The sequence below is a fragment of the Taudactylus pleione genome, unplaced genomic scaffold (genome assembly GCF_031769625.1).
Source record: "Taudactylus pleione unplaced genomic scaffold, aTauple2 ptg000019l, whole genome shotgun sequence".
Lineage (NCBI taxonomy): Eukaryota > Metazoa > Chordata > Amphibia > Anura > Myobatrachidae > Taudactylus > Taudactylus pleione.
This window is the reverse complement of record NW_028284421.1, coordinates 1,488,777-1,510,412: the sequence shown is the minus strand read 5'-3', so window position 1 is coordinate 1,510,412 and position 21,636 is coordinate 1,488,777. Positions and strand designations below refer to the sequence as shown.

Genomic DNA, 21,636 nt, shown 5'->3' with positions numbered 1-21,636 from the left:
GATGTATTATCTGGCGATATAGGGGAGGAGTGGTATCAGCATAGCGATCCTTTCATTATCTTGTCAATGTGCCGCCCAATGTACGCCTTTGTAGGTGTGCCACCCAATGTATGAACTGTCAGTGGCACTGAATGTTCCGACAGCTGCAGCTGTTGTTCCCCTATCACTCCATAGCAGGGACAGCTGTCGGCTCCTGGAAGCTTGCAAGATCTCTCGCATGCCCAGTGGAGCCGGCTGGGAAGGGGAGACAGCGCATCAGCACTAGGCTAATGTGATGTTTTTTTGCCACAAACTGGAAATAACGGGCTGCATCTATTTCTTGTTTTTTATGCAAACCAGAAATCATAGACTGCGTCACTTTCGGTACACGTGGAAAAGCCTACAGACTCACTAGCAGCCTTGAGGAAGAGCTTATGCTCGAAACACGTTGGCGCTGCTGCATGCTACCTGTTACCCTTTTCCAGAGAAGATTCTTTCAGTTAAAAACACAGGGTGTTTCTGGAATCACCCTACAGTATGTGCCACCCACTGCTGAACACTGTCACCCATCTGGTATAAGGCGTATTTGGTCATTTTAATGTTTGCTCTTTTTGAGCCTCTATTTGCACTTTTTCATTGCTCTGATTAGAAGTGCCAAAAGTCATGGGATAAATGCCTAATACTGTATAGGACCCCCTCTAGTCAGGCAAAATGCAGCATCTCTACATGGCATCGATTCCAGAAGTGGACAGAAGACCTCTGGAGAGATGTTGACTCATGCTGTCTGGACAGCTTCCCACAGCTCCCTGATATTTGTAGGTGCAGGATCTTGGGTGTGAATGGACCTCTCCACCACATCCCATAAATGCTCAACTATGTTCATGTCAGGCGAAAGTGGTGGTCACACCATTCATCGGAAATCCCCAGAATGCTCCTCGAACCAAATCTTGACAACTTGGGACAGATAATATGGCGCATTATCCTTCTGAAAAATTCCAATGTTGTGGGGGTACACGAAGTCCATTAAGGGTTGCAAATGGTCATCAAGCAATGCAATGTGGTTAGCAGTCAATGACGTGTTCAGGGGGACCATCAGACCCAACCTATGCCATGTGAACAGAACCCCACACCATTATGGAACCACCACCAGCGTGCACAATGACTTGTTGACAACTGGGAACCATGGCATCATGTTGTTTGCGCCACACCTGAACCCTACCATGAGCCTGAAACAACTGGAACCATGACTCATTGGACCATGCCACATGTTGCCGGTCCTCCAGGTCACAAGCAAAGGGGAGGTACTCTGTCCGGTGTTGTAGTGTTAACAGTCTTCTGCTCCTATTTCCGATAGAAGCTAAAGAACGCTGCACTGACCTATTGGATTATGTGTCTGGTACCTCCTGCATTGAATGTGGATATGATTTGAGCAAGTGTTGCTTGTCTGTTGTCATGGTCAATTCTGGTCAGACACTGCTGGTCACGATCATTAAGCACCTATGATCGGCCACTGCGCTGTCCACAGTGGGTGGTAATGCCACCCATGAGGTATTCCCGGTACACATGGCACACCGTAAATTGAGTCATGTTGAATCTCTGCGCAACTTTGAAAATGGAATGTCCCATCCATCGGGAACCCACTATGATGCCCCATTCAAACTCCGATAATTCACGTTGCCTTGCCATGAGCAGCCTAGCTGGTGTTCATACTGACTCATGAGATGTCAGATTACAACTCATGCAGGTCTGGGCATTTCCAAGATGTCACAACACAGTGTAGCCACCTACCATTACCTTTACACACTGCTATCCCATGACTTTAGGCACTTCAGCGTATATTGTTTGTGTGTATTACTCTTTCATTGAGCTCATTCATATATTGCTCTAATTTGTAGCTATTTTGCATGGAACTTTATGTGTATTGCTATCACTGAGATTGTATAACATTTGTCTTCAACAAATTAATTTATATAATCATTTTCGCCTTCCATACAGAAGTGTATATTATATATATATATTACATATCGTTCCTTCTAATTTTCTTTTCAAGGTGAAAATACATTTACATTACTGAGAATCCTCACATCCAAAAGGGAATTATACCTTATATTGCTCCTAGTACATCTGTCGCAGTATTCTCATTTTACTTCCCATACCCTGAGCACACAAGGCTCATTGCCAATTTTTACACCTTTAAAAATCTCCATGAGCAGATCTGTTCACGTTGTGGGCACCATGAAGAGGGAGATAAAGAGGGAGAAAGTCCAAAGATACAAATGTTCTGTGCATAGTGTACAACTCTGTTTCAGGCCCACATACAGGGACCCCCCCATACTCCCACCCCAGCCTCATTGGATGCAGTGGTGCCCAGAGTAAGTACATGCTATGATATCCCTTCCCACGTTACATAATGAAATACCCAGGCATTGAACCTACAACCTCACACATTGCAGTCAGACACCTTACAGGGCAATGTGCCACATTACTATTATTTTGACAGCAAATTGCCCACATCGATCTGTACTGAATCAACCCCTTAAAGTCATGCCTTAATTTACTGAAGGGTACACTGACATTTTTACTGTACAAAGACAACTGAATGTGAACTAGATCTAATATTCAGGTCTTGTACTTTATTTTTAACAGTACAGATTTTGCATTTTGCGGTTGGACTTTAAAGAAGGACAGCTGTAGACAGGGCTGACGAGACCCGCACCGGGCCCAGGTGACAGGGGGCGTGGCCTAGAGGTGTGACCACACCCCCTTAGAAAAATTAGAAAAACCCAACAATTTTCTCACACCCGCGAAGCGGCGCTGCGCGCTGGGGAGGGGGGCACTGTGTGCTCCTCAGCCCGGCGCACAGCCAATGGGGGGCGCGATCAGCATGATTGCTCCCCCCATAGGCATAGGAGACTGCTCCGGCTGCTGCTTTAGCAGCCACGAGCAGTCTCCCAATGCAGCCCAGCACACAGCAGCGTGTGCTGGGCTGCTGTGACTTAAGAGGGAGGGGGAACATTGCCGGACCCGGGCCCCAGCAGCAAGCCCAAGCCTGGGTAATTTGTACCCGCTCCCCCCCTCTCGGCGCCCCTGTTTGTAGACACACACTGGCCAGGGTAAAAAAAGAGAAATAAAATAATAACCATACTAATGTCCTCTCACTTTCATGATTCTTTTAAAGTACGTTAAACCGAGCTATATTTTAGGAGAAAATTTGTGTTTAATGAAAGTTGTGTTTAATAAAACAATTTTACTCTAAACAAGATTAGAGTTTGATGTAACAGCTACACTTTCGTACAGTGTGTCTCTTCAGATTGTTCCACTTTCTCATAAATCTATTGTAGATGCTTTTCTGGTTTGTGTAGTTATCTACCAAGAAGGAAAAGTAGGCATGCACCTTGTATTGTGATCAGCAGACCTTGTAGCCGCAGTGATCCAAAGCCAAGGTGAGTTGTGGTGTGCCGCCATTGCATTTATATAAATAAGATCCAGGGGGAAATTTATCAAAGTGGGGTTCTGCAAAACTGTGTTTTTTTTTCGAGCTTTTATAAGCATTTTTTCTGATGGCAGATATATAATCCATGCTATTTATGAACGTGCAGTCTGCATAACAACATGTCAAACTTTGTGAAATATGACAGGATCTTTAGACATGTCTCTGATTAGCAAGATAGTTTAAACCACATGCTGCTATTATGCCTGTAGCCAGTTGTAACTGTAAAACCCAGGGTCTCTCTAGGGGCTCTATTTATTATCATTATTTTTACTAAAATAAAGTGAAAAAGGGTGTTTTCACACCCTTTTCACATTATTTTAGCATCACCTAAAGTTACTAAAGGGCAATTGGAGTAGAATTCGTAAAATTCTACTCCAAGCCCTAATTATCACTTATTTTTAGTAAGCAGATCACATTTCCCATAGTTGAAATGGGAAATGTGATCTGGCCAAAGTTACTAAAAATAAATAAATACCGGGGAAAGACCTGTGATAATAACAGGGTCTTCCCCGGTACCGGACTCCTGCTCTGCTCTAACAGTCAGAGCAGAGCCCGGAGCCGGCCCCAGTGATCAGCTGTGTGGTCTAAACAGACCACACGCTAATCACTGCCAAAACAAAGAAAAGAAAATTAGTAATAAAAAAAAAAAACATACCAGAGTCCAGGGACCGATGATCGGGGCTACGGTGATGTCCTGCCTCTGGTCAGCTTTTTTTCTCCCATCTTGCACTGGGGCCCGGTCGTCACCTGACCGGGTCCCAGTGCAGGATTGGATGTCAGCTGAACGGAGCCATGGAGGACATCACCGGAACACTGATCACTGCAGGTAAATGTAATTAAGGGAGGGGGGAGGGGGGGCCGCGCGGGTGGGGGGAAGGGTTCGTGTGGAGATCCGCGATCGTGGGAGTGGGGCTTAGCAGCGGCCGGTCGGCGCATGCGCGGGCACTTATCACTGTATTTTTGCAAAAAAAATCGTGATAAGTGTGCGGAGGGGATTCGCAAGGACAGAGCTTTATCGCAAGCACTGTCCCTGCAAGGGATTTTTAGTAAATCCCTGTGATATTGGCTGAATTCGCAATGCAAATTCAGTCGGTAATATCATACTACAATCTGCATTCCCTATGCGGATTGTAGTAAATAGAGCCCTAGGTGAGTGACCACAGATGATACTATTAATATAATCATAGGTACAGCTATAATTACTATCATTGGGGCCACAGATATTTTTATTAATTCTGTATATTCAGGGGTACATATTTTATTAATAGAAACTGGGGCACATGTATAATAAATATTGGAAATGGGGGCAGATATTATTATTCTAAACAGAGACTCATTCATTTTTACTTTTAGATAATGTGCAGAGTTCTTTTAGCATTAATTAAAGACAGCAAACACTTGCCACATCATCCAGGGGTACTAGGTAGAGCGCAGTTCTATTCAGCATTGACTGTGACTCACTAGGGACCAATTTATCAATTAATATTTGCGGGATATGGGTATTTTCAAGGGGGTACCCGCAAATCTAAGTATCTCCTGAATGTATCTACGGGGAACCACATCAGAGTTATATGTTGCGATCCCCCATTTTCAATTGCAAAAGCAGCCAACATATGTTTCTATGGAAGCTGCTTTATTGACAGAATTACCAAGCTCTTGAATGCAAAGCATTCTGGAGCTTGGTCCCAGTAGCTGATGGTGTAAGCCATTGTAGTCTATGGGCATTTACTGGGAGAGGGATCCACAGGATCCTTCCCCAGCACTCTCTGGTCAGCAGACCATACATGTGCTGTAGCGAGCGAGGCCCCAACAAATGTACTAATTAGATCACTTCTCTTTTACACATCTCAGGGACGGGCTCCTACCAGAGTCCCTTTCCCTGCATGCATTTAATGATAAATGCCGGCTGTACTTCATTTTTTTTTTGCCGCAAATAGTGACGATGAGAAATTATAATTATCAGGTCAAAAACCAGAATCGCAAGTGAAATAATTAGCTAAACCTGTAGATCTTTTAAAACGTGTCATCCAGTAATGGATACACCTGTGCACCATCTAGGAGATCTGGAAAACATGCACTGAATACCACTGCGTTGTCACTAAACTGAATGGGTATAACCAAAGGTTTCCGATCTGATTTTACCATGCAGGTTTGCCTGGAGCACAAGCTATTTAGGGGCTGTAAAGCAGCAACATACTGTATAGAAAGCAGTGTGAGGTTTAAGCCTCCAAATCGCAAGATAGTACATTCCGCAAGATAGAAGCCCAAAAAGCAGCAGTTTGATACATTTACCACCCAGTATCTTATAGACACAGTTTGTCCAGAAAGTAGTGTGGTCTGTAATAATAAAGAAGAGGTGCGTGTACATACACCCCATTGTAACTGAAATATTAATTGTGGTACTATGTCAATATGTATCCACAGTGTGTTAATAAAATACATCTAGTCCACAAAAGGAGAAGAGATTAGCTAATTTACTGAATAATAATGAAAATAACAACTATGGCATTACATTAATCACTGCTGCTTATCTCCCACCCAGCCTCAGTATATTGCACAGATTGTAATTATTGGGAAGTACATGCATGAACCACACTCACCTTGAGATGTCTGAGTATCTATAAATTTTTTTATCAGAGCATCAGTAGTTTGAGTATAGAGGCTGAGAGCATATTTCAGCGACTGTAGATCTGGGCTCTTCTCCAAGAAATTCTTTTTCAGGCCGCTTCCTCCAGCGTGAAAGTATTGCTATAGTAAAAACAGAGATTAGGATAGGATCGTTTCATTGAAAGAAAGCAACTAAGTAACCAACCAACCATAATAATAAAGAAACATTTAAACAATGATATTAATGGAAAAACATACTGAACAATTATAGTAATACTCATAATAAACGTCAATGATATATTTTAATTTTACAAATTAAAAAGGCAAAATAGTGCAAATAATTACAGTAAGTTTGACAACTAAGAGGGGGGCTACTACTGGGGGCACCATTACTGAGGGGGATTACTGGGGGGGACCTCTACTAGGGGTGGGACACTACAACTGGGGGGGGGGCTACTACTGGGGGCACTGCATCGGGAGTGGCAACCTCTACTGGGGGGGCTACTACTACTGGGGGCACTATATGAGGGTCTTACTACTAGGGGACCACTACTGGGGGCACTAATTAGGGAGGACCACTACAGGGGGCACTGTATAAGGGCACTGGACAGGGGGGATCACTAAAGAGGGCCTGCATGAGGGGGACCACTACTGGGGGCACTGCACTTGGGGGACCACTACTGGGGGCACTAAATAGGGAGGACCACTACAGGGGGCACTGTATAAGGGGCACTGGATAGGGGGGATTACTGCTGGGGGCCTGCATTAGGGGGACCACTACTGGGGGCACTGCATAGAGGGTACCACTACTGGGGGCACTTCATAGGGGGGGCCATTACATGGGGCACTGCATAAGGGGGACCACCACTGGGGGCATTGCATACTGGGGGTACTGTATAAGGGGAACTAATTGGGGGCTGCATAAGGGGGACCACTACTGGGGGTACTGTATAAGGGGCACTACTATGGGCCTGCATAAGAGGGACCACAACTGGGGACATTGCATACTGCGGGTACTGTATAAGGGGCACTACTGGGGATAAGGTGCATATGAAAAGGAATGTTCAGAGTGACGATAAAGGGGTGTGTGTCATGTTGACACGCCCCATTTTTAAGTGACCATGCCCATTTTTCAGCACATGCATATAGGGGGGGGGAGGGCGGCTCCATTTTTACATATGCCCTGGGTTCCAAATACCGTAGTTACGCCACTGGCTGCTAACAGTTTATATGTGAGCTTATGTGTTGCCGGATTTACCAAGCAGGGCCGTAGCTAGGGTAGTGCGGCCGGTGCCATCGCACAGGGCACCACAGGTCAGGGGGCGCTGTTTGGGCCTGTCAAATTTCTGTTTATTATCATTCTCACTTGTAACTTCCTCTTATTTCATCCCCAGCATCTCCTGGCCTCGCCTATCTCTTCCCTGGCCCTTCCCCATGAGGCCATTCCCCTTTTTTGGGTGCATTATATACCTTTGAAAAATGAAGGGGGCACCAATGCTCTTTCTGGCACAGGGCACCAAAAAGTCTAGCTACGGCTCTGTTACCAAGATTCGCATACTGGAGCTTGGTGCCGCCCGCTAACGCCATGTTCAGTCAGGAATGTCTGGAAGAATAAAGCATCTTAATTTTTGGGGGCTGGCTGCATATAATAAAAAATAAGCCCCTTAAGGAGAACAATCAGTTTCCTATATATGTAGAACTGATTTCCTCTCACTTCCCCTGAGCTCTATTTGATAGGAATCAACTACATGAGCTGCAATGTTCAGTGCATGTGATTACCGGCATTATGTGCTCTTTTGCGACCAATATGTAGGAGCACCAAATACAAAAATGCTTTAAGGGAACAGAAGTTGCCCTCTGAGCACTATATATCCAGCCACAGTCCTGATATGTGATCACCACCCCCTGCTGAGTGCAAAACTTGGCTCCGCTCTGCAGTAAATGCATCCTACACAGAGGGGACTGATTGGACATCACACTCGGGTGTCCTCTGAATTTATGTGATGCATATATAAATCTATACAGAAAGCAATATCAAAAAATGACTCAAAATGGCTTCCCAAACAAGTAAGGACATAGTTTTAAACCCCTGTATTCCAAGGTCCCCAAACCCAATAAGAAACTCCTTGATATTACTCTAAAGCCCTATTGATTATAAATACAGATCTCACTCTTCATTCACTACAATACTAACATTTATTTAGGGATGGTTATCCGTAGGGACCATGTGTGCTTTCGGTAAGATGCAAGCTCGTACCATTAGGTGAGGTACATGGGATCAAAGCCTTTGATGTAATATGCATGGAGTACTGTGCCTTTTATTTTCGTGTAGGATATGTGACTTCAAGAGTAATGTCCTTTAACGGATCTCTGTTGTCTATTCAGTTTTTCAGAAGTCATAATCGGATTACTTTGATGAACGGGTAGTGGTATCTGCGCTCAGCTATGTCTTCTGGGCTATTATAGTCTTATATAGTACGGATGGACTTCTTAAAAGCTTTCACTTTTAGGAAATCCATCTGTACTATAGAATACTATAATAACCAAGAAGACATTGCTTATCGCAGATACCACTACCCATTCATCAAAGTGTTTTATCACAGAGAACAGGATAATCTCTGCGTGTATCTTGCAGTTAGCAATCCATCTCTTTGAGGAAGTGCAGGTTCATATTGCACAATTTAATAATTGGATTATTATATATTAATCTTCCGATCTAGTGAAAGATGCCACAGGAATCCCTTTGATGTCCATTCCTATTTATTTGAACCTCTCACAGTGTTAGTTCGGGCCAACAGAAATATAATGGTCTTAGAAGTTACAGGTATTCGGCAAAAGAAACGTATTTCCGTAACCTGTTCTTTTCTACAAACCCTCTTAAAATCTATTCCTCTTAAAATGTTCAAAAATACCAGGTCTAGCAGTGAAAAATGACAAAACAGTAGGACCTACAGACTCATGCCTTTGTATGCTCATAGAACACATCAGTGATTTAGAAGATCATTATAATTAACAGAAGGGTGTAGAAAAGTCCAGCAGTTGTGTCTGACAGTTTTCTGTGGTCTGAGTATATGATTGCACTATGTGTAAATGATGACACAATATATTTTATTTATTAATAAATATTTTCTAGGTTACAGTAATTTTTCCATTTTTTATGATCGCTCTAATTTAAAGAAAGTGGGTTTTAGATCATAAAGGCCAATAGCATTACTACTAATATAAACACAACTAATAATACAAACAGCATATTGGTGAGCTCTAAATCACCTAATGTCTTCCCCAAATCCAATCAGCATGAATGTGCCTTTTTCCTAAAAAGGTGCAAATTACAGGACACAGTTTTGAAGGAGAATGGCTTATCAACATCCATTATCAGATTATAGTCAATCAATATACTGCTCTGTGTATGTTTTTTTAAGTACTTAATAATAATTAGATATTATGAACTCATACTACTTCCCTCTGCCAATGGTTTCATTCCTTAAGAGGCTAGTCATAGTTACTGATACTAATCAAGCATCATTGGGATAAGTGGTCTCTAGATGGCCTCGCACATTATCAGTTTTGTCAACCACAGCTTTGGGCCTCCAAATATCAGTGATGACTGAGAATGTTTAAGTCTTATTGGTTCCTTACGGAAAATATGAAGAATTTAAGACTGTGATCATTATGAGTAGGGATGTGCACCGGACCATTTTTGCCGGATTTGGTTCTAATTCGTCGTCCGGCTTTGGATTTGCCAAACTGCGGTGACTGGATTTGGATTTTTTTTTTAAAATGTACAAAAAAAAGCTAAAATCACAAATTATTTATTTTTTACTTCCTAGAGTATTATTAACCTCGATAACATTCATTTCCAGTAATTTCCAGTCAATTTAGACCACCTCACAGCTTATAATATTGTTTTCACCATTATTGGCCAAAGGTTGCAAGTGAGCTGACTGGTTACTAAGCGACAGAGCAGCGGCGCAGCAACACAGACACCACAGTTTAAACCACATCTATGACACATTGCCACACAGCAGTGGCAGAAATTAAAAGTAGTGCAAGATGGAATTGTCCTTGGAACCTCCCACCCACCCAATGGGATACGGCCAGCAGAATCACAGTATTTGTTTACACAGTGGGCTACGGCACAAGGAGTCACAGTGTACAATCTTATTCACATTACACCACACGTTAGTGTCCCTTTTGCACAATGCCCACAGTAGTGACCCTTATACGTAAAGCCCACAGTAGTAATGCCCCTTATACAATGCCCACAGTAGCAGTGCCACTTATGGTGCCCCCAGTAGTAATGCATCTTGTAGTAGAGCCCCCAGTAGTAATGCATCTTGTAGTAGTGCCCCCAATAGTTATGCCCCCCTGTAGTAATGTCCCCAGTGGTAGTGCCCCCAGTAGCAGTGCCTCCATTAGTATGCCCCCAGTAGTAGTGCCCCTAGTATGCCCCCATCAGCAGTGCCCCCAGTAGTATTCCCCCATTAGCAATGCCCCCAGTAGTATGCCCCCATTAGCAGTGCCCCCAGTAGCAGTGCCCACCAGTAGTATGCCCCCATTAGTAGTGCCCCATGTAGTATGCACCCATTAGCAGTGCCCCAAGTAGTGTGCCCCCATTAGCAGTGGTGCCCCAAGTAGTATGACCCCAGGAGCGTCCCCTTACACACACACACACAGATAAATAAAAAATAAAAAACTTACCTGAATCTCCGCTCCTGCCGCCGTCCGCTCTGCTCTATTACGCGCTGCGGAGGGAGCCGGAAGACGAAGCTAATGAGTGAGCTCCAGCCGGCTCCCTCCGTGCAGTAGCCAATGAGAGTCTGTGTGACTCTCATTCTCATTGGCTGCTATAACAAACACACAGCTGCCGCTGGCGGCGGTGTGCTTGTTTCTGTGTAGGGCAGACTGCTATCACTGCGTTCTGCTCTACACTAGTAACCCTGACCTCGGATTCTCTTGTGAGAATATGACATCAGGAGGCCGCCGTTCGGCCTCGAAGGGGGAACCGAGTCAGGTGGGGAACACCTGAACAGTGTTCGGGTGGACTTGGATCCCCAATGTTCAGAGCGGTTCGGATTCCACAGAATCTAAACCGCTCATCTCTATTTATGAGTTGGGTACGCGATCACAGCGCTGACAATGCCGGTGGCCACAATCCCGATGGTGAAAATCCTGACGCATGCAAGTATTCTAACCCTCCCCCTAACCCACCTTTCCTGCAGCCTAACCCTAACCCTCCCCTTCCGCGGCCTAACCCTCTCTGCCCCACCAACAGCCTGACCCTAAACCTCCCTTCCTGCAGCCTAACTCTAACCCTCCCCCTAGTGTCTAACTCTAAACTTAAACCTAACCCTAATACTCACTGTTGGGATCGCTGCATTCAGGATTGTGGAGCCGGGATTCTGACTACCGGTATTCTGTCTGCCACCATGGTCTGCACCGGGATGGTGACTACATCCCGATTGTTATATGACCGCTGTTATTAATCTGATTTACAGCAGCGCAAAGTATTTCAGGGGATATGTGTGCTGATGCTGTGGCAGGAAGTGGGCACATATATGACACAGGCAGTGTCATGACATGGGGAGGGGAATGGAGGCAAGTGGGAAGCTACAGGGAGTTGGACTGGTAATAATGTGATGCTCCTATAAAACTGGTACAAGTTTAGTTGTCAAATGCACTCCATGTAAAACCATGTTCATATATCCACTGTGTAGAACAGTATACTAGTTCTAGCTGCATGTATTTCCAACACATCTACAACTGTTACAGAAGTATATATACAGATGTGTCCTCATACGTCTACCCTTCTTGACGTTAAACAGTCCTTATAGTTGCGGCATGTTGTGGCGTGACTCAGTAGCGCCAAGTGACTATTCCTGCGACTTTTTCCCTTTAGATGCAACTTATTCACACAGCAATGTAAATGGGATGCACAAGCAGCTGCTGATTACAATGATATGTGATATGTGGCATGCCTATATTCTGTGTGCGACTGTGTGTGCATCTGCATGCAAAACGCTACTGTATAGTGCCAGTCACTGGCACTGTAACGTAGCATTGTGCATACAGATACACCTGGTGTCGCACAAAGAATATAGGCATGCCACATATAATTTTAATCAGCAGAAGCAGCTTGTGCGTCTTATTCACATCACTGTGCAAATAAGAAGATAACAAGTCACACAAAAAGACTGATGGGCTCCCAGTGCCCCCCTCCCCAGTTTTCGGAAATGCTAAAAGTTCAGACCCCAATAATTAACATAATGAATAGAGCCCATAGTGTTCATCTCTCTGTACCCACCTCCTCTACAATTCCTTTATCACTTGGGATACATCCAGGGTCAGTCTTTGGTACTCTGCTCTTCTCCATCTTTACCAGTACTGTGGAAAACTCATAAGCTCTTTTAGATTTCTCTATCACTGCTATATAAATGATTCTCAAATGTAGGCATTCTCTCTCGATCTCTCACCATCTGTACTTGGCCTGCACCATGAATATTATGCCACTTTATCTTGGATTTCCTCTCGCCATCTCAAACTCAATCTTTCAAAAAAACAGCCAATAATACTTCCAGCAGCCGACAGAAGTTACCTACCTGACAAAAAACCCTACCCCTTAAGCTTGCAGCCTAAGTGTTATTCTTGACATAAGACCTGACCATTGCTCCCCCACATTCTGTGTCCATATCATGTTAAATACATCTAAAAAACATTTCCATTATACAGCGCCGTAGCTAGACGGCAGTGCGCCCTGTGCTGCACTGCCGCCCCTCTCACTCCCTCTCCGCCCCCCTCCTCCCCCCTGAGCTCTTACCCTAACTTCCGAGGGGAGGAGGGAGGGCGGGATCTTCTGCCGATTTTCAGTGTCCGACGCGCACCGCTGCCGGAGGCTCTATCTGCAGACCTCCGGCACAGAGAAGTGTGTGGCCGGGGCCGCTGGAGGATGGCGCCCGGTTCACATGACCCCTCAGCCCCCCCCCCCCTAGTTGCGGCCCTGCATTATATGCATATATCCAACACAAGAGACTTCAAAAATATTAATAAAAGCACTCATTGTGGTTGATTCTGAGTCGCACGCAAAGCGCCTGTTCCAGGGGCATATCTATAATGGGTGCAGGGTGTGCGGTGCACATGGGCTCCTGGGTCCAGGGGGGCCCCCACCGCAAACCCTGCACCCATTTTGTGTTAAACTTACCTCCTCTAGGTCCCGCGTCGGGTCTCCCAGTGCTGCTGAAACGCCGGAAAATGGCCGCCAGCCATTTTTCCGGCGTTTTGCGCATGCATGGTGAGGAAATCGCCGGGAAAATGGCATCCGCTCCATTTCCCCGGCGATCTGCGCATGCGCAATAGACTCGGGGCACACTCTAGTGCCCAGGGTCTACTGATTCTGCAGTGGCTGGCCAGCTGCGTCAGTCGGCTGCCGACCACAAGAGTGAGAGGAGGGGGCCTGTGGCCTGTACCGTAGTTGCGGGCAGCCATGGAAGCCTGATTTCCTATCTAATGCTAATGGAAGTATCTGTTAAACAAATGCGTGACATTATGCATGTGTAAGAGGAAACCAGTGCAGCCCATTCAGCTTACACTGGCTGCAGTAACTATCATTATTAGTATCTGCACTTATAACAGCCCCATGCTAGGTATCAGAGAGAAATGTCAGAAGCAGGTTTCCCTTTCCTGTACACATTGAGCTTTTGATACACGCCCATGACGCTCCCACAAGTCAGGGTGGTTATGTGCAGTCGGACTGTCTCCGCCCAGTTACTGTCACAAAATTCCCTATTTCACAGAAATACTGATCTGGCCAAGTTGCATCCAACTCAGAAGAGTGCAGACATATGCAAAGATGTGTAAATTCACAGTGCATGCAGTGTTATGACTAGAAACAGATGAAGTAAGACATCAGACGCTTCATTCCGGTCATTACCTACTATACGTGTCCGGACACGTATAGTAGGTAATGACCGGAATGAAGCGTCTGATGTCTTACTTCATCTGTTTCTAGTACGGAGCGAGGGACCTCAGTAGCTGCAGCTTATACTAACAGGTCTTTGGAAATATTGATGAAAGTGTTATCCTGAGGCTTATGAAGATCAGAGAAAGTAGAATTTGATAAGGAACATTGGTGACTGATTTTATCGGATTCATTCCTGATATTATATAAAGGAACACTCGTTGATCCCATTCAGTGGCGCAAGAATTATATCTCTATATGTGTATCTAATTCAGTAAGGATCGCTATTGCGTACATAGCTGCAAACTCGCACAGAACACAGCTGCAAAAGTATGTTAATGCCCGCCATAGCTCAGCCGGCATAGAGACGTCCACTGCTGCTTTCTCAGATCCGTATTACCTCACACTCCTGCGTATACATCGGTACTATCGACACACATCAGCCCGTCACACAACATTAATACCAGGTCTGACCAGCCGCAGAAACTGCAAGTCTCGTCACACACAGTGAGTACACAAGCTGTGTAGGCAATCGCAGTGGCTAATTTATGCACGCCCATGAAATGGTGTTCATACGGAGAGACAGGTCTGCGGTTTTCCACCCCCAAATGCTCACAGCCTGTCACTCACTCTGCGATGGATTCCCCAGTGCTTCCGTAATCGCGGTGCGGTGCATGCGCAGTGGTTAACAATCGCTCAATCTGCGTACGTAATTGCACTTGCGTATGCTACTGAATCAGGCCCTAAGTTTTTCTAAAGAGTCACTATAATTTTCACCCACGTGACTTCAATTAGCATTATTGCCTTCAAGATTAATTAAAGCATAATTTCCTTTCAGAGTTTAATTTCTCACTTGATTTGATTTTCATACAACAGTTTGAATTCTACACAATTAATAGGTACATTTACAGCATCATTAATACATTGGTAGCAAAAACTCCCATACTAAAGATTGATATAAATCAGTTTTTATAGCAGTTTGTGTAATTGAACTAATTCTTTATTCTATCCAGCTGTGAGCCCAGGATTTTCATAGTTCCATCTTTTATTGGACACAGAGCATATATGCATCTCTTGTGTTCCCTTTTTTTAGTAACTATCTCTGCTGCCCTATCTCTTGTTTGTTCCCCTTCATCTCATGTCTAGGCCCATTCTACTCATTATTGTGTGTCCACTTGTCTGTCACTCTTGCATTCCCAATGTCCCATGTCCTCCCCTACTTCTTCAATTTCTCTTCATCTCCTTTCTGCCATGCTTGCTCTTTCCCTACAGTACAAAAGTTGTTGTTCCCTGGTGATTTATAAACACAAACACCATATTGTAGCGCTTGTGAATACTAAATCGGGGAAAACAAAAGTTATCGGACAAACAAACGAACAACCATAAAACACTGAAACCATATGTTTAAGCTCTTTTAGGAGAAAATTGATGGCAGGTCCAAGCAAGCGTGCAGTGGTATATTAGATCCAATGCGACCTAGCTGTCCCTACCTTTGTCTGTAGCTTCTAGTGCTGGCAGCGTGTTGTGTTGTCTGCACTACACGGGAAGCCGCACAAGGTCTAAGTGGGGTAGCAGTGATAGTGAACAGCGGCTCAGGATGAAATCAGCGGATCGTGGAGATCGTCAAGTTGTAGTCCAGTAATGCTTCACTGTTCTTCCTCCACACTAACCCTGGGGCGTCCAACGCGTTTCGTACCTGCCTAGGTACTTTTCAAGGATAGTTTCCTTCTCTCTGGATACTTCCTTTTATAAAGAAAACTTTAATAAGCAATAAAAAAAACGGAAGTGGTCATCATAAAAATGGCCGAAAAGAGCGGTAAGCTCATGGGCCAATGTTAAAACATATGGTTTCAAAAACAGTAAAATAAAAAATATAAAAAATAAATTAATAAATATAAACAAATAGTACAACACTGAAGACAAACATATAACATATAACTAAAGGATAAGGTGAAAAAGGGGGAATATTTTTTATAAAAATATTTTTATAAAAATACATTAAGTTCAATATCTAAATTAAGTCCTAATGGCTGTAAAGTTTTTAGTAAATAAATCCATTTGGTTTCATTTCTTTTTAGTATGTCTACTATATTTCCTCCTCTCCAATGGGGGGCAAATTTTTCTATACCGATGAATTTAAGGCCAGACGAATCTTGATTATGTTTCTCCAGAAAATGTTGAGACACACTATATGTCCTACATATTGATACCCACATGGGCATTCTAAAAGATAAATCATACCTTCTGTGTTACATGTCAATTGATTTTTGATTCGGTACTCTTTCTGGTCTTGGTTTGAGATAAATTTGGTGATAGGTCTTGTATCTGTTTTTTGGTTTTTACACCCCTTGCATTGTAAACAAAACTTAAAACCTGGTGTTTTGTTAGTCCTTTGTTCTTGTTCTTCCACTGTAATATAACTATTGGTTAGTTCCTGTTTAAAATTTTTTGCTCGTTTGTAGATTATTTTGGGTTTAAGGGGAATATGTGTGTTAAGATCTTTATGTAATAAAAGAATGTGCCAGTATTTTTCTAAAATCTGTTTGACTTTTTTGTGATATGTACTAAGGCCCTCATTCAGAGCCACTCGCTATTTGCGGTCGTTCGTTCTAAAACAAGGGGTGGCTATTCAAATGAACCGTTCGCTGTTTGCGGTCTGTTCACGCCTCTAGGTCTGAACGAGCGAACAAAACTTGCGTTCGTTTTTTGGAAAAATACGCCCCCTGGCCGCTCGCATCCTACGTCATGTCCGCTATTTATTAGATTAATCGAGTACATTGACCAGGGTATGAACTGCTCGCTATTCTTGTGGTTGGTTTTTGCTACCACAATTTTGCGGGCAGTTCTGGCTATAAACGAACCCAGTGACGTGGTCAATGACGCTGCTGTTTTAAATATGCACACCCATAAAACGCCCGTTTTGACCTTTAAGCACGCCTGCGATCGGATCTCCACTCCCCGTTTTCAAGCACCTTCCCCTGTTACCACCCACATACGCCTCTTTCTGTCACTCAAATTATCAGGCATTCGCTATTTTGCGAGCACATGATTTTCGGCCGCACTGAGTGGTTCGCGCATGCGTATTACTATCCGTACGCATGTGCAGTTGGGCAAACATCGCTCGGAGCGAACGAGCAGCCACTTGCGTCCGGCTCTGAATCAGGGCCTAAATTGGGTAATAAAACTAGTAGTGAATTTATTTGTTTCAACATCATTTGGTTTTGGTTTATATTGAATCAGTTCATTCCGATTAAGTTTAGATACTTTCATTATTTCTTTTTGTAAGAAAGTTTCTTTGTATCCCTTCTGTATAAATTTTTCTTTCAATATTTCACTCTGTTCTAAAAAAGTGTTTTCTTCAGTGCAGTTTCGTCTAATCCTACGTAAATGACCGCCAGGGATGTTGTTGATCCAATTGAGGTGATGATTACTGCTATAATGTAGCATATTGTTTCCATTCACTTTTTTAGTATGGCATCTGGTTTGAATGTTATTATCTTTTATAAAGATTTCCAGGTCAAGATATATGACCATTTCTTTACTATAGGTAGTGGTGAATTCAAGGTTAATGTGTTCTTATTACTGTAGGCAATGAACTCTTGTAATTCTTCCTCCTTTCCCATCCAGATGAAGAAGAGGTCATCTATATACCTATACCATCAAATTCAATTTTTTTGGTATATATTGTTTTTCAAAATTTTCTCGTCCTCCCAGTACGCTACAAACAAATTGGTGTAACTGGGGGCGAAAGATGTCCCCATGGCCGTTCCTCTTGTCTGTAAGTAAAAATCACCATTATACCAAAAATAGTTCTTCTGTCAAATAAAATTGATGTTTTCCATGATAAAGTTAATTTGACTGTTGTTAATATCTGTTTGTGTTGATAAATAGTGTCTTGAGGCTTCGCAGCCATCTTGGTGTCCTATGCACGTGTAAAGTGACTTGACGTCACTAGTATAAAGAAAATAGTCTTCTTTCCATTCTATTTCTTCAATAACTTGTAACAAATGCATGGTATCTTGAAGATAAGTTTTTGTTTTTCTACAATTGGCTGCAAGAAAAAGTCAATGTATTTAGAAAGATTTGAGGTCATTGAACCTATCCCAGACACTATTGGTCGTCCCGGTGGGTTAACTTCATCCTTATGAATCTTCGGTAAATGGTACAGGGTCGGGATTTTTGGGGCTTTTATGTTCAAGAAATCAAATTCCTTTTTATTAATAATTCCAAATTCGAGACCTTCTTCTAGATTTTCAGTCAACTGTTTTTGAAACTTTGCTGTTGGATCACTTATTAGTTTTTGATATGTTTATCTGTCTGACAGAAGATTTTCTGTTTCTTGTTCATATTTTTCTCTATCAAGAATGACTACTCCTCCACCCTTATCCGCCAGTTTAATTACAATTGTTTTGTCCTTTTTTAATTCTTCTAAGCCTGTTTTTTCTTGGATAGTGAAATTGTATAACAGTTTATTTCTCTCTGGCAATTCACTAATTTCTTTTTCCACCAATTTTTGGAAGGTTTCAATATGCGCTCCTTTAATATGGAAAGGATAGAATGTAGATGAGGGTTTGAAGGAGGTATGTTGATATTCTCTACTTTGAAGAGTTGCCTGTCTTGTAACCGGATCTTTTATAAAATACTTTTTTATACATAACTTGCAAATGAATTTCTGTGTGTCGATATATAGGTCAAATTTATTGACAGTTGAATGAGGTGCGAACTTCAAGCCTTTTCTGAGGACACTTATTTGATCTGGAGTAAGAATCTTCTTACTTAAATTAAAAATTGTTTCTTTTTTTCTCTATTGTGTTGTTTATGTTTGGCTTCTTGTTCCGGCTTCCGCCCCGTGTACCTCTTTTCCTTCTGGAGGTGTATTGTTGCTTCTTCTTTTGTACGCTGTCATCGGCACATCTGGAGGTTTCTCTGTTCCATTGATGAAGTCTAAAAAATCACTCTCACCTTCAGAACTTTCATCTTCCAAGAAGATCCTCTTTTGCTGTCTTTGAGGTGTTAAATGTATATGGCCATGTCCTTCATTTCTTTCTTGGATGTTGTTTATGAGAGTCCTGAAATTGGAGGTTTGTTCTCGTTATGCTTCTTTTGTTCCTTGTGTAAAAGACTGTCTAATAAGTGTGTAAGGATTCTCTCTTCTATAAGGTTTTTTCTGAAAATGATTTTTCTGGTTATATTGTCTTGGGTTGTTTCTTGATTCATTGGTCGACTGATGTTGCATACTTATTTATTTTTTATATTTTTTATTTTACTGTTTTTGAAACCATATGTTTTAACATTGGCCCATGAGCTTACCGCTCTTTTCAGCCATTTTTATGATGACCACTTCCGGTTTTTTAATTGCTTAATAAAGTTTTCCCTATAAAAGGAAGTATCCAGAGAGAAGGAAACTATCCTTGAAAAAGTACCTAGGCAGGTACGAAACGCGTTGGCCCCAGGGTTAGCGTGGTGGAAAAACAGTGAAGCATTACTGGACTACAACTTGATGATCTCCACGATCCGCTGACGTCATCCTGTGCCGCTGCTCACAACCACCGCTACCCCACTTATACCTTGTGCAGCTTCCCATATAGTGCAGACAACACAACACGCTGCCAGTACTAGAAGCTACAAAGGTAGGTACAGCTAGGTTGCATTGCATCTAATATACCACTGCACCCTTGCTTGGACCTGACATCAATTTTATCCTAAAAGAGCTTAAACATATGGTTTCAGTGTTTTACGGTTGTTCGTTTGTTTGTCCGATAACGTTTTTGTTTTCCCCGATTTAGTATTCACAAGCGCTCGTTTTCCCTTTCCATACTTGATGTTTTTTAACTGAGCAGCTATATAGACATATCTAGCGCAGTTCATTTACTTTTATTCTTGACTATTTATTATTATAATGAACCGCAGCTGGAAAAACCTTCCCATGCATTATTCTAAATACATTATTCATAAGTATAGGGAAGACAATTTAGCAGATATTTTTTCAGTAAAAACATCACCACAAAATGAACCAATTGAGGAAGAAAAATTCTGCAATCAGTTTTTAAAACTGGAGAAAAATTATATCCAGGAAGCCAAACAATGGTGGGAAATCACAACATTGACAAAATATCTAGAAGAAAAACTCATTCCTAGGGGTTTGCGGAGAGTCCTGAAATTGGAGGTTTGTTCTCGTTCGGCTTCTTTTGTTCCTTGTGTAAAAGACTGTCTAATAAGTGTGTAAGGATTCTCTCTTCTATAAGGTTTTTTCTGAAAATTATTTTTCTGGTTATATTGTCTTGGGTTGTTTCTTGATTCATTGGTCGACTGATGTTGCATACTAAAATGATTATGGTTGTATGGTTTATAGATTCTTTCTGCTCTTAATTGTTTGGGTTGATCTTTAATTAACGGAATTTTGTATGTCGATTTCTGTTTTTCTGTGGGGATATTGCATGTTCTCTTTTTTGAAATTTTGTCCAATTATTTTGATTTGTTTTATTTTTTCTTCTTTCGTTTGCCAATCTAATAAATTCTGTGTTTTCTTCTTTATCCCTTATAAACTTTTTTGTTTTTGGGCTATGATGTTGTTTTCAATTTTTTCATTCGTCATACTACTCAAGTTTATGTAATCATCCATATTTTGTAAAGGTTCAAATTTCTTCTCTATTTTTTCGATGCTTTCATTAATTTTTTCTAGGGATTTTTTTCTATCATCAATGATCAGGTGAATTAATCGATTTGAGCACTCATCTAAGATGTTATTCCATTTTTTTGAAAAAATCAAGCTGGATCGGGTCAAAAGTGGGTTATTTCTGGAGCCGCAAACCCCTAGGAATGAGTTTTTCTTCTAGATATTTTGTCAATGTTGTGATTTCCCACCATTGTTTGGCTTCCTGGATATAATTTTTCTCCAGTTTTAAAAACTGATTGCAGAATTTTTCTTCCTCAATTGGTTCATTTTGTGGTGATGATTTTACTGAAAAAATATCTGCTAAATTGTCTTCCCTATACTTATGAGTAATGTATTTATAATAATGCATGAGAAGGTTTTTCCAGCTGCGGTTCATTATAATAATAGTCAAGAATAAAAGTAATTGAACTGCACTAGATATGTCTATATAGCTGCTCAGTTAAAAAACATCAAGTATGGAAAGGGAAAATGAGCGCATGTGAATACTAAATCGGGGAAAACAAAAAAGTTATCGGACAAACAAACAACCAACCATAAAACACTGAAACCATATGTTTAAGCTCTTTTAGGATAAAATTGATGTCAGGTCCAAGCAAGGGTGCAGTGGTATATTAGATCCAATGCAACCTAGCTGTCCCTACCTTTGTCTGTAGCTTCTAGTGCTGGCAGCGTGTTGTGTTGTCTGCACTATAAGGGAAGCCGCACAAGGTATAAGTGGAGTAGCGGTGGTTGTGAGCAGCGGCACAGGATGACGTCAGCGTATGTGGAGATCGTCAAGTTGTAGTCCAGTAATGCTTCACTGTTTTTCCACCATGCTAACCCTGGGGTCCAACGCATTTCGTACCTGCCTAGGTACTTTTTCAAGGATAGTTTCCTTCTCACTGGATACTTCCTTTTATAGGGAAAACTTTATTAAGCAATTAAAAA

General features: G+C 42.2%; 1 protein-coding gene across 1 annotated transcript in view; it reads right to left on the bottom strand.

Moving 5' to 3' along the window:
- UNC13C (unc-13 homolog C) overlaps positions 1-21,636 on the bottom strand; it is a 718,105-nt gene that overhangs the window by 88,207 nt on the left and 608,262 nt on the right. Inside the window, exon 29 of the mRNA XM_088444832.1 lies at positions 6,073-6,220. Coding sequence (XP_088300958.1) covers positions 6,073-6,220 — 148 coding nt within the window. The remainder of the gene's footprint in view (positions 1-6,072; positions 6,221-21,636) is intronic.